The 13,892-nt window shown below is 42.0% G+C and overlaps 2 protein-coding genes across 2 annotated transcripts; one reads left to right on the top strand and one right to left on the bottom strand.

The window, feature by feature from the left end:
- Positions 1–1,109: 1,109 nt before the first annotated feature.
- On the top strand, positions 1,110–4,414 carry masp2 (MBL associated serine protease 2). Its single transcript, XM_041946793.1, has 6 exons — positions 1,110–1,117; positions 1,191–1,413; positions 1,497–1,674; positions 2,381–2,512; positions 3,820–4,016; positions 4,235–4,414. Exons 1-6 carry the CDS (start codon positions 1,110–1,112, stop codon positions 4,412–4,414), a joined length of 918 nt encoding a protein of 305 aa, XP_041802727.1.
- A 1,767-nt stretch (positions 4,415–6,181) lies between these two features.
- On the bottom strand, positions 6,182–13,568 carry dffa (DNA fragmentation factor, alpha polypeptide). Its single transcript, XM_041946045.1, has 6 exons — positions 13,362–13,568; positions 12,088–12,246; positions 11,821–11,975; positions 10,567–10,771; positions 9,154–9,281; positions 6,182–8,472 (listed from the first exon to the last, which is right to left on the bottom strand). Exons 1-6 carry the CDS (start codon positions 13,453–13,455, stop codon positions 8,248–8,250), a joined length of 966 nt encoding a protein of 321 aa, XP_041801979.1. The 5' UTR covers positions 13,456–13,568; the 3' UTR covers positions 6,182–8,247.
- Positions 13,569–13,892: the final 324 nt, after the last annotated feature.

Genomic DNA, 13,892 nt, shown 5'->3' with positions numbered 1-13,892 from the left:
GTTAGGGAAAATTGGGGGTTAGTTATTATAAGCTTACTTATTGTATAACTGTTGCCGTTTGAAAGGCGCCATCACTTCTGAATAACACCAATGTCTCTATTCCATCAAAACAGACATCATGAATACTCTGCAATCCCCTCATAATAAAAGCATTATAATGAAGTCTGACCATTTGGCACACTGCAGACATGTAAAAAAAAGACATAAAAGATTTAGTCTGGTTTCATTCACTGGGAAACTGTTGATGACGTACTACTGACTGTTTTTGACCCTGATGCAGTAATTATGGTAAATGGACTCTACCTATATTGTGCTTTTCTACCTTACAAAGTGCTTCACAATTTGCTTCTCATTCACTCACACAACGATGGCAACAGAGCTGACATGCAATTTAAGCCGAATGATCTTGCCCAAGCACACTTTGACATGCCGACAGGAGGAACCAGGGATCGAACCAGGCTTAGTGGATGAGGCTTTGTTAAGGTGCAAACAAAAGGTCTGGGCTGCAAATGTTGTGGGAATGTATTTATTTTTCTGAGGTATTTACTAACAGCTTTACTGCTCAGAATCATGAGAGCGGACTCTGAAATAAGCTAGCAGCATGAGTGTGGTCTGATCTGTCTAAACAAGTTTCACAGCGACTGAAGTGTGATACAGGAGATAGTGATTTCTAATTTAGAAATATATTCTATTCTTTTTGTTATATTTTTCTTCAATTTTTTTTTAAATTGGAGCCTTCTAATTTCTTTTTTCTAATATAATGATGATGATCTTCCTGTGTTTGGTGAATGCAACCAATTTTAAGGAAATAGTAGCTGGTGTCATCTTCATCTAAACTATCGTTTCCCACTTGTAAAAGCTGATTTGAGGTAATAAAGTAAGAAGAAAATTAGTTTGACAGAATAAGAATGAATATAAATTATTCAGGCATTTTTCAGTTTGATAGATGTCTGTGACCGAGGGAGGTGGGGAATAATGACAAACTGATCATGTGCCTGACTCACTTTGTTTACCTAAATGTCGGCCGGCCAGGCTGCCGGGTTCATTTACCCTCAGATCGCTGAGAGTGATCCAAAACAAGCAAAATATCTGAGGACAGTTAAGCCGACATGAGCAGGTGAGTGTCAGTTAGCATTTATTTCTACAAAATAATGCTTGAAACTGCTGCCATCACACCTAATTTTGCCCAGGGGCTGCTGTGTGTATGTTTTATTTTCCCTCCTCCATGTGTCGCTGAGTGTGGAAATGACAGGGTTATATGGCAGCTTCACCTCCCCCAACTTCCCCCAGCCATACCCCGACAACCAGCACATAGTGTGGAACATCAGTGTCTCAGATGGCCACAGGGTCAAACTCTACTTCAGCCACTTCAGCATGGAACCCTCAAACCAGTGTGAATATGACTACATCCAGGTACATGCTGGAGAAACTCCACTTCCGTTATCTGCACCGTCTGTAGCTTGCTCATTAAAAAGCCTCTGACCTTGTCAAACCAGGTTTTGGCAGAGGGGAATGAAACCTTGCGGTTCTGCGGAGAGGAAGAGAAGAACTATGAAAGCACCCCGAGGAACACGGTCATCTTGTCAGCTGGGAACCTCATGTCAGTGGTCTTTAGGAGCGACTACTCTAATGAGGGCCGATTCACAGGCTTCCAAGCATTTTACACCTCAGAAGGTGATGAGGAATAGTGACATTTCATGCCAGGAGGCAGATACTTTTTTTGGTGGCTGTGATTACACCAAACAATGTGCAATAAAGTTTCTAGGGAAATAATGGCAGGATTTTATCATGGCAGGTATCTACTGAAAGGCATACATATTGTAAAGAAGTGCAGCATAGGTTACTGGAAGACACTTAATTCACATGTAATTATCATCTTCTCCCTATGTATTAACATGGTTTGCAGCTTAAACAGTAGTTTGACAAATACCTCTTCCTATTTTCCAGTGTGCTTGCATCCCGACGATCTAACAAAATGCGGTTTCATCACCGCACTGGCCTGTCTGCTGATTCTGTTTTGCGTGCAATTAATACTTCTCCAATTTAAATTCTTGTTTTAATTGGATGTAACGATCACACCTCGGAGCTTGCTGCTGCAGCTTTCCTTAAACTGTTCTTTCAACTCACAATCATCGTTTAGTTTCTGCCGACTGACGTCACACGTTTGTGTGAGCTCAAATTAAGGCATACCAGACTCATGCAGAGTCTGATGCACAGTGAAAAACTAATCATAGGCACACAGGTTTAGGCACTTTTAGGATTTACAAAACATTCATACAAAGACAGTTCCACTCTTGCCATTTAAAGCACGCTCATATACGGAAAAATACATGCATCTATGGTGCTGTTTTTCATTCTCTAACCTTTCACTCTCTAACAGACATCAATGAGTGTCTCTCCAAGATAGATGGGGACAGAGTGTGTGATCATCTTTGCCACAATTACATCGGTGGATATTACTGCACGTGCAGACAAGGATACTTCCTCCATGACAACAAACGATCCTGCACAGGTAAGAGCCAAGAGCAGAATAAAGCTCAAGAGGCACATTCATCTGAGCTCGAAGTGAGTCAAAAGCTGGATAGTGAGGCGCGGTGTTACGAGCTTGGCACACGCTGCTTGACTGCATGGTGATCTCTGTGAACACAGGCTAAATACATTGCTGCTCAGCTTCTCACTACCAGACACAGCAGGTATAATTTCCATTAGTGATGACAGATTTCTGTCTGATGCATTTAGATTCAGCGTATTTTAATTCCATAGCATTTGTCCATGATGTGGGCTCACTGGTAGCTCATCTTGTAGAGCGCCTACCACGATTATAGGCTGGCACAAGGCTTATTCTGCATGTCAGCCCCTCTCTGTCGCTGTCTCTACTGTCACTTCCACATAAAGCAGAAATGCAGAAAAATCTGTCTGTTCACTTTGTCGAAGTGGTAGAGAAGTTTTTAAAAACAATTAAAATATAAAATGTTGCAAATGTCAGACTTTCTTGATGAAAATGAGAGAAGATTGCTGCGTTGTAAGCATGTAACTGTAATTATTGGAAGTAAAAGCCATTTGTGCTTCAGAATGTTCTCAAGAGTTCACAGTAGAGCAGAGAACAATCATCTGACATTTCACACAGGGCACACAGTTGATATTGTTCTAGATTGGATTTCATTTTATCTTTGCTGGCCTGTGCTAACTAGTTTCAGGCTGAAAAGGCATACTGATGCATAAAGTAGCTGATCTCCGCCAGCTGGTGTAAGGCTAGGTTAATTACTGTTGATTCCTTCGGGAAAAGCAACTTCAAAATGGCATTAAAAATTGATACCTGTGCACAGCACTAATAGTGTATTGACACCAGGTAATCAATCACAATTACCGGTTGATGTCCCTTGAATTATTATTCTTTGCCAGAGGACAAAGGGTGACACAACAAATCATGCAATGAATAGGCAAAAATGATTATCTGCCTGCAGATTCTACTAATTATATGAATTACAGCAACTCTGCCTCTTTGCAATACTCATTTGTTTGCAACAACATCTGCACACTTAGTGGGGCAATAATAAACTTAGGCAAACCTAAATGATTCTCATCATTTATCATGCTGGGAAATGTCTCAATTGATGTGAAAAAATGTTCTCCTCTAATCAGAAAACTTTTTCATAGCTTTATAAAGCAGCTGCAGGAAGAGCATGAGAGCTGTTCATCAGTATTCAAATGAACATGCAAGGGCTGTGACCACTGAGGGCTCCACAAAATATTTAAAAGATGCCTCAAAATACACACGTTTAAGAGGAATTTTAATGAGTGTGTGAGTCTTCCCTGCAGTGCCATGCAGCAGCCAGGTGTTGACCACGCTGTCAGGGGTTCTGACCAGTCCGGACTACCCGAGTCCATACCCACCCATGAGTCAGTGTGACCACACCATCCGTCTGTCGGAGGGCTACAGAATAATCCTGGAATTCCTGGACCCCTTTGACATAGAGGGACACCAGGATGTCCCCTGTCCGTACGATATGTTGAAGGTTAGTCATGTGACCTCAGAGCACAACACGCACAGGATGATAAATAAACAATGTATTCCTCCTCATGCTTGCGGAGGCCGCTTGTTACTGACTTGTCCTCCTGTGGTGATATACTGTATGGCCATGCTGTTGGCTGCATATTTAAGTTTGGCAGGGCATAAGTCAGTCAGGCATGAACCAACATCTCTGTGTCTTAATTGATGTTCCCCTTTTTCAAGATTTCAACAGCTGGACAAGAGTATGGACCCTTCTGTGGATCAACGCCACCAGGTCGCATTGACACGGGGAGTTACCAAGTGCACGTAGCGTTCAGATCCGACGCGAGTGGGAAAAACAAGGGATGGAAGATCAAGTACACCAGCACCAAGGCCGAATCCCTCACTTCAACTTCAAACTGATGGCTCGACTTGAACACTGTATGTGTAATTATACACAACCTCAACATTTCAGTTTTACATTGTGGCAGCACAAGCCTCCTTTAACCACTTTGTTACCTGTGCAAATAAAGGAATAAGGGAAAAAAAACAACCCACTTTTGCTTATTAATTATTAATCTTTAAAATAAATCTTCACTCAAATACTGTAAATGTTTTGTGACCATCACATACAACCCGAAGCCCGGTGGGATCAAACAAGCATTTTAATAAAAAAGCTGAATGCAAATTGTTCTGCTTTTTTCTAGCTAAAGACAGAAGCACATTTTAATGCTCTGGCAGAAATAATAAATGAATTCCTTGAAGTATTCTGAAAGTCAGTCAGTCTGGTCTATGAAGCGCTGAATGCTAGTCGTTTAACCTTCATACATTATGCAGCTTGTTCTCAGCAATTCCGGTTCTACTCTTCTATCAAAACAGTCATTATAGGGTTCTTCAGTCTCATGAAATTGCCTCTTGTTTGACACTTTTGCATTCACTCACCAACGTTTCCTCCATCTGTACCCCACAAGTGGGGCAAAGGAGCACACCTGAGTGCGTGGATGTGAGACAGAAATGTACTCGCTCTGATTTATTTTTACCCTGTTGGTTTTTTTTCCTTTCATCTCTTGGAATTAGGCCAACAGCAATTTTCAGTGAATTTCCGACTTTTTTATAACCTCATTATGTTAACTTTGACTGAACCGCTATGCTGCTATGTACTTTGCACTTTGAAAGCCACCACAATTGACAAGGCAAAGTACTGACCCACACATCACCTTGGCATTTGCAACCCGACAGCATCATAAGCTCTTTGGCGGACATGTGTTCTCTGAGAGTCATCTGACCACATGGGACAAGGTTTGTTTCCAGCATGAAATGCCCACACAGTCCTCAGGGCAACTGGGTGCTTACAGAGCAAACCTGCACTTGTTACCTGAGCGCTGTGAACTCATAATCCGATCTGCCAAGACAGTGTGACACATGATAGCACCATCAACTGCTCCCGTATCCCACTCACTTCTAACTGTTCAGCCTAGTTGGAGCCAATTCCACAGGAATTACGCACACCAGGAAACCTATTAACCACCAGTTGGAAAATGTCTGGCGGCAACATGCACCCAATAGGCTTACAGCTAATATGTCCATCGCGTTATTGCTGACCACCCAGCATCTTGTGCATGAACCCAGTGCATGTGAAGACAGAGATACAAAGGATGTCACTGTCAGAAAATGTCATTTTTTTTAAGGGTCACTCTTTAAAACACTCCACTATGGAACAACTCAAAATTTCAACACACTCAGTTGGGTAACGAAAGGCATTAAAATAGATGGGGATTTATAGACCTGCCACAGCCTGTTATAGTGCATGCACATCAGACACTGGGGAGACTGCTTCTCTTTGTGTGCCGTCAGTCTTATTTAAATGTCTTTTTCTGTCCTGTTGTGTTTGTATTTTGTCGTTATCAGTATAGCTGATGCGTATGTTAACTACAGAACAATTCTGCCTGTATTTCATCAATAAAAAATCTTGACAACAAGCAAACTGATTTTGCTATTGTGAAAAGCATTCATTAATCAGTATTTTAGGGTATTTAACTTGCACCCAACCAAAACTTCGGTTGTGTCTCACGACAATACTCAGCTTTTGATTAATTCTTTATAGGAAGCAGAGTTCATCAGTGATATTCATAATTCTATGTGCATTTAATATTCATGGATAAAAAATGGTGGAGCAACAGTATGTCAAAATTTAAGGGCTGGTTTATTTTAGAAAAATCCCTCGTACCACCATTCAACATGTTTATAAAAGGAACCTTAAATCACACACTGAACAGACAGTCAGCTTCACTTATTCACATTTGTTCTTTAAATGAAGATACAACATGTGAACGAACTGGGGAACTCACAACAATTCTTACAGGGTTACAGACCAGCAGAGTGTCGAGCTGAGGCTCATATTTGTGATGTACATAGACAACATTGAGTAAAAAGCTCATTGAGTGCCCCTTTGTTCCCTGTATGTAACACTTAAGTGCAAGGCCACAGTGATTTCTCAATCTCACCACAACACAAAAATATGATCCTTCCACAAATTCAAATCCAGTATCGTTTGTTCACAAGACAGATGATGAGATGACAGGCATGACAAAGGCCATGTGACCTATGAGTCACACAGACCTGCTCACACTGTCTTACATCACGCAGCCACTAGACTGATACATAACTTGAATAACAGCATGTAATAGATCGGCCTAATTATATTTTGGTTTCACGTTGCTCATAGACGAAGCCCGTCCATACTGTGTTCAGTGAGGCATGCATGTATGAAGTGATGTACACGTTCCCTTGTCTGACTTTTTATTGTTCGAATGATAAATTAGTCTGTGTATCCCATTCAAATAGATGTACGTACTCATGCAAACTTAGCTTTTACCCAAATCCATTTGGTGGGTGTCAGCATTTGCATATATCTCAGAGAAAATGTTCCTCTCAGCAGGATCCTGCTTTCAGTGTCTGCCTGTACTCTCTGTCGCTCTAACGTGGTGCTGCACAAGTTGCTTAGGCACTGTGCCGTGGGAGTGCCACTGCATATTATGGTGTTTCTACTATTCATTCTTCCATGTAGATATTCCCTAAATGATCTCACACACCAGTTAATGACATTTCACACCAAGGTGCACATACATGAAGACTCTGGTACAAAACAGAAATGAAAATGCCACATTTAGGCAAGCGTATATTTATAAAAATGTTTATGTTCCCAATAGGGAAAAGCATTCTCTAAATCTAAAAAAAAAAAAAAAAAAAACTATGGCACTGCTGTGGAGACATGACATTTGTCCCTTTTTGCAAGACTCACTGGGGAAGATGGCAAGCAGGAGCTGCTACTCCAACCTTCCCCTGCAAAGATCCCATACACTCAAGATGCAAACATCATTTCAGTGATCGCAAATGGAAATTGTTTGCAAGAGACACAAAATAATGTGTTTTGTCACTCACCATAAGCTAGAGAGCCACAGTGTTTCTGTAGGTAGTTCAAAGCATAATTCTTACTTATACTTAGCATAAGGCTGTAAAATAAAATGTTGGCAGTTTTTAAGAGGGAGCACAATGTAAACAATACTGGGAAGCTGATTCAACAGTTTCTATAAAACCTTAGGGTAATAAAATCGACCTGCTAACACCCATGTTGTGGTTTTACTGGCGGGCTGTTTCTTGGCCAGGTGTAGTTCCTGTAGTCCTGTAGTCTTGTAATCGTAGTGAGGTTGCCAGTGAAGTCTACAAGAAGATATAAGTGATTAATTAGCGATCTTACAAGGTGCTGGCAGGCAGAATTTGTTAGCTTCAGACAGAGCCAGGCTGGATGTTTCCCCTATTTCCAGTCTTTATGGTGAGCTAAGCTAAGCTAGCTGGCCCCAGCTTCATATTCATTTAACTCTCAGCAAGAAAGCAAATAAGCAAATTTCCCAAATTGTTGAACTATTGCTTTAAGTTTCACATGGATATTTTTATCTGTGATTATTTTCACAGCATGGCACACATCAAAATAAGGAGCCAACAGAAGGCTGATGCCAGTGGTTAATGCAAACATATCTTTGATAAACATGACTTGTGCAAATCACTCTGCTTCCTCTTGAGGCAAAAGCATTAAAGCGGTTTGCAAGTTTTACAAAATGATGCAAACGTCAACATCATTAACATTCATGGGTTCCGGCATTAAGGATACTATCAGTACGACAGGATAAATCCCATTCTATAGACCCTGAGGCAGGTAGTTGAATTCTTATCAGTCTCTGCTCAAGTGAAGTCTCGGCCTAGTTGGCGCCTTCGGCTGCCGGTTCTACGCCTGCTTCCGCGCTCCTCTCACTGGACTGCTGGCTGCAGTCCAGCTGTGCATTGCTTCTGATGGACTGCATGGCCTGAACCTGCTGGAGGCGTCTGGTCAGCTCAGCTTTGCAGGCCTGCAGCAGCGCCGTCGTCCTCGCTGTGTCCCAGCCCAGCACCTGCTCCATAGCCTCGACCCCTCTGCTCACTACCATCTAAAGACACGTGGAAGAGGCTTCACTTCAAATGCTGAAAATGTGAACATGCCAGACTTTTCACTCACTTATCATTTCTATATACACACGTACAAACTAATGCAATCCAATCAGACAGCCCTGAGAGAAATTCTATCCTTTGTGAAGCTTATATAATGTTCAGTCTTTGTTGGCACTGTGTCAGGGAAGAAATCATTTGAGGCTGTAATTAGTGGTTTTGGTGTATTGGACCGAATTACATTGAAAGGTGCTTTTAATATTTTGCTCTCCTTGTTTATGCAATTGAGAGTGGACAAAATCTTACACTTGCATTCTAGCTAAGTAAACCCTTTGGATTATATAACAGAACTGTGTCACTAATAAAGAATAGATGTGTTGTATCAGGACTTGCAACTTTACGTAATTGCTTCATCAATTTTACAGCTGCTTATTGGACTTGATCGGGCATGTTAAAGCATAGCTTGCGTCAGAAGGAACGATATAAGAATATGATGAAGTGTAAGACAGTTGAAGAGTGGCCCCACATTGTTGTGGCATGTAAATGCACCTCGGCTGCTCAGGTCTGTCTATGTCGACGAGGAATTTGCAGTTACATTCAGTACATCTATGAAAGTAAAATTTGGGGTATTTTCATCTGCAGATGTTTTGCGGCAGACTGGATCAGCAGCATGAGTGGATTACCTGCAGATCCTCAGTGGACAGTCTGGTCTCTGGGCTTGTTTTGCCTTTCAGGACCATCAGTGTCCTGGACATGAATCCAGATGCAGAGTCCACTTCCATCCCGTCTGGCAAATCCTCATCTCCGGCCCCTGGCACATTAAAATGGGATCACTTGTTGTATGAGGGTATCAGTCATAATAGATCACAACAAGAGGTGGGATTATTCAGCAGCAGCAATGGTTCCACCTAGTGGCCAAAAGGCACAAGCACGGCTTTCCTCTCATGAGCCATCTGAACACCAGAAGGCACCAGAGGGAATAGACCGATTACTTGAGAGTTTGTAGTGGTAGAGGATAGTAGAAATAACATGTTTAGTAGTAATATCTGCAGTTGTTTTCATCCATTCAAACAGAATTCTCCCTGTTTGATTCACTGTCTTGTCGTGACTACATCTTTTGCCACTTTGCAAATAAAAAAACTGAAGGATGCGAATGTGGATGTATTATAATGTTGATCTACTGAATATGAATAGTGTTCTTAAAGACATACATAGATGTTTATCAAGAATTATTTTTAGATTTCTTGATGCCTTAGAATTTCGTATTGCGCCAGCTCACACTGTTATCTTATGGAACAAGCAGCTTTAGGATCAATACCTTCCTGCAGGCCTACAGTCATAAGAATATTCATCATTTAGCTGGATGCTGTATGCAGCTATTCATTCAAAGGTTTTTAGGATAGGGGAAGATATATGACACCTCTGGCATTTCAAGACTCATACACTTATTTTTACAACAAACATTCTAAATAAAAATGTACTTGTTTGCATTTGTTTTTATTATAAACTAATTTAAAGCTGGGCTTGGTAACGTTGGAGAAATCAGTAAGACTACACTAGAGTTTTACAGCATCCAGCCGCAGAAATCCCAACCCTCTCTGCAGGCCTCTCTCCAATGCTGGTCGGCCATTCAATCCTTTCAATCAGTCTCTTACAGCCCTGCAGCAGCTACAGGCACCAGACTTTTTAAACTTTTTTTTTTTTTTTTGGTCAGAGCATTTGATTTATTGATTTCTGTGTGGGTGTAAAATGAGAATTTCAACAAGTATAACAAAAAATACATTACCTACCATCAGAGCAAAACCAAGAGCCAGACACCAATGCCAGATACTACACAGCATTTTTTATGTCATCAGCAGGCTCTTAAGGGCTGCTGAAACTTTCTATTTAACAGGCTGTTCAAAAGTTGCAGCAATAGATCTTCCTTTAGAACTAGTGCTCTGAAACACTCTGGAAAACTGAAACACACAAGACTTTTGGTTTGAAACTAAATTATGACCGAGTAAGCCAAGAATGAACTGTCCTTGATCTGTTTAGGATAACCATTTCCAACTTGTGGAAAAACTGAAAAGCACCACATGGTGACACAGCCGTACCTCCCTGGATGGGCTGGCTTGGCTCTTCCTGCTGTCCCTCCTCTTTCTCAACAGCTTTGAGGTAAAGCTGGAGCAACTCCTTGGACTGCCTCTCCTCTTCTCGTCGGTCCAAAACCCTTTGCAGTGTCTCCTGGAGGTCCTCTGCCTTCTTCTCTTGGAAGCCCAGAGCAGAGGCTAGCTCAGGGCTCGGGGCATCCACTAAGGTCTGGAACAGCAGGTGACACAAATTTTACCTTAAAAATGTATATATACTATAACTTTAAGAATTTACAACATGTTTTTGTGATGCTTGAAAGTCATAGCAGTGACAAATAATGAACTGAAAGAAGTGAGAAATGCACATATGACTTTTTCAAAAACTGTATTTTTTAATTGAAGCGTGCCTGTGTTCAAAACTTTAGCTTTGTCAGACTCTATAGTGGCCTCTAACACACTGAATGAAGTGTTTAAAGTGCACAAGTCATTAAGAGGAGGGACAAATATCACACTGTGAACTTCACCAGCTGAAGGAGGAAAGACAGTGTTTACTGACACAAGGCAAAAGTTGCATATTTTAGCTCTAAAGGATAAGGCTGGTGTTACTATACTGGACGTACGACCAAAACCAATGTTAGTCTGTCTCTCAACACTTTATGACTTCCACACCCTGGAATCTGTCTAACTCAGACCCAACCCATTAGGTTGTCACTGATCACAGAAATCTTTTAAAATGCGACATGAGTCGATAGTTTCATTTTTTTAAAACGCTCATTAATTTCTTTGAAGTTTTTTTTTGTAAACGTTACTCAAACAGGAGTAAATAGCGCACTTGTCACATATTAGTGATTTAAGGACAGTGTTTGCAAGACTGGCTGATATTAAACAATAATAAACAACAGTGCTCATGTTCATTTTACTGAAGGAATATGTCACCCAGTGCTACAGTGAGGCTCACAGATGTGCTTTTTATCATTTCTGGACGACAATGGAGGTCTATAGGACAAAGGAATGCTATATGAGTATGAGGCTTTGGCCACAAAGGCAATACTTATTAATATGATTAATTTACTGTTAGTGTGTGTCATCCCAGGAGATTTACTAAACACAAGAAAAATACAGAATAGTATCACCCTTCTTCTTTAACAGGACATAGATTAAAAAGCTGATGGTGATTACTGAGAAATGTGGTTTTGAATTTGCACGATTTCCTTATTGTTTTGTCCCGCTGCATGCTGGGATAGGTATGACAGCAAACACTGTCATAGAGATTTATACCTGTAAATCTGCCTCAGACATGAGGATGATGCTGGCCAGATCCTGCTTCAGCTGCTGAGCCAGGTCCCACCAGGGTGCTTCAGCACCAGAGGTGTCCACAGTATCAGTGTCCAGCAGCACAGATTCCCTGGCCATCCAGGCCGTGCCACCATCCACTACAATGAAAAGTAAGTAAGTACCAAAACACAAGGCTATGCATTTCACATGAAAATTCAAAGAATCAGTCCAGACCGCAGACAAATCTCAGACAGAAGTAAACCTGCTTACTCCTGCGAACTGGGGACCATGTGTCTTTTTCCTGCAACAGCATGAACTTTGTGTTTAAGGGTAAACACAAAAAGTAGGCCTGATCCTGCACTATCGTCCCATCATCCTCCAGGACCACTGTGACCGGGTCACTGGAGCTGAAGCCGAGAAACTCGCATCCTGTGGGGAGAACAAAGAAATGACAGACATTACTGATCTGATGTGAACAGTCCTCATTATGAGGGCCACAGAGAACTCTGATACTCAAAAGCGTCTGATTGAACGGCCATTCTCAGAGGCAAAACAAACAGGACAACCATCAATATTTTAGACAGCAACTGATCTTTAGTTGATTCAAGCAAATACCAATGACTTCTGTACTCAAACAACTCAATATATTTAAGCTGTCATCACAGCTGTTCCCATTTGTCCCACAGTATCAAGCTTTTGAGTGGTTGTGCTGTTCACTCCCTCAGCCAGCCTTACCTCAGGCTTGCCTTTTAACATTATGTATATTTTATGTCCATGACAGATCCATATTTCAGTTATTCTGGTGGATTGGCCTCAAGTGGGTTTGGTTAACTCATTTACTGAATCTGTGAACTGACATGTGAAGCATCCTGGTGAGCAGAACCACAACTGGTGGCATTCATTCATTAACATACTGCAGCACTGTCTGTAACAGCACACTTATAATTTATAACTTTATGAATAAAGATCAAAATGATGAATTTGCTCGTGGAACATTTTCAAAATTACACGTGCAGTTACAGTATTTTATCGACATCTTTAACACATCTGTATTTCCCAGATACAGGAACAAGCAGCTCTCGTGAACAGGAACCCTGAAGAGGACAAAGACCTGGGCGACGCCTGTTGACGAGCATCCCAGGAATGAGCAGCGCAGGAGGGAAGTCTTGCCTGACTTTTCATGTTCGGCTCCTGCAGGTTTGAACACGATGAAGGCGCTGCTGCACACAGCTCGCCGGTGAGATCATGACGGATGTGTGAGCTTAAGCCGTGCAGGAAAAGCACCGCGGCGGGCATGTGAGAGCTGACAGGAGCGCCGAGGATCACTGTACATGCCAGGGTCTGGGTTTCACTTCTACATTAAAACACAGCAGCACTCCGGCTGCTTAGTGAAACACAGACCAGTGCGAACTAAGAACACCGCCGAATACAGTTACTCATAAAACACTACACAAGACCGGGTTTCTAGCTTTGTCTTGAATCAAGTAGAAACCTTCAAATTATTCAGCCGCTCTTCAGACTTAAGTCAGTCTTTTTCAACTCACCTTTTGCCTTCAGCTCATCCAAGGAGGGGACTACCAGCCCGTATGACTTCTGTCGAGTGAAGTTGCACACCCTGCACGGTTTCTGATCTGTCATTATGGGCTTAAGTGGAGGGACGTGTTTGTCTCTCTCTCTCTGGACACTAACAGCCTCTGACGGCACCGTTCGTCCACTGTCTCGCCTTCAGCCGTTTCGAACACGGAACCGCCGCGCTGGAGACTTCCTTCTTCCTCTCCTGTGAGGTTCCACGGCAGCTGGCACCCGTCGCGTTGCAACACTGCCATCTTCCGGAGCTAGTGAGCTCCTGCAGTTTTCGGTTTCTCCATTCAGTCTCCTTTTCAGGGAGCTGACCAAGCACCTTCTGCTAGTGTGCTCTTTAATCCTGCTCCTATTTATTCCACCGCGTATAAAATATATTTCCTGCAACTAACAAACACTTCTTCTATGTTCTGTGTTCAAGTGTTCACAAAGACCAGTTGATTCTGCGGTAAAAGCACCACAGACTACACCGGTGTGCATCCAGGTTTTGGACA

Source organism: Chelmon rostratus, chromosome 10 (assembly GCF_017976325.1).
Source record: "Chelmon rostratus isolate fCheRos1 chromosome 10, fCheRos1.pri, whole genome shotgun sequence".
Classification (NCBI taxonomy): domain Eukaryota; kingdom Metazoa; phylum Chordata; class Actinopteri; order Chaetodontiformes; family Chaetodontidae; genus Chelmon; species Chelmon rostratus.
Note: the sequence above shows the minus strand (reverse complement) of the source record. Positions and strands in the feature narration are given on the sequence as shown.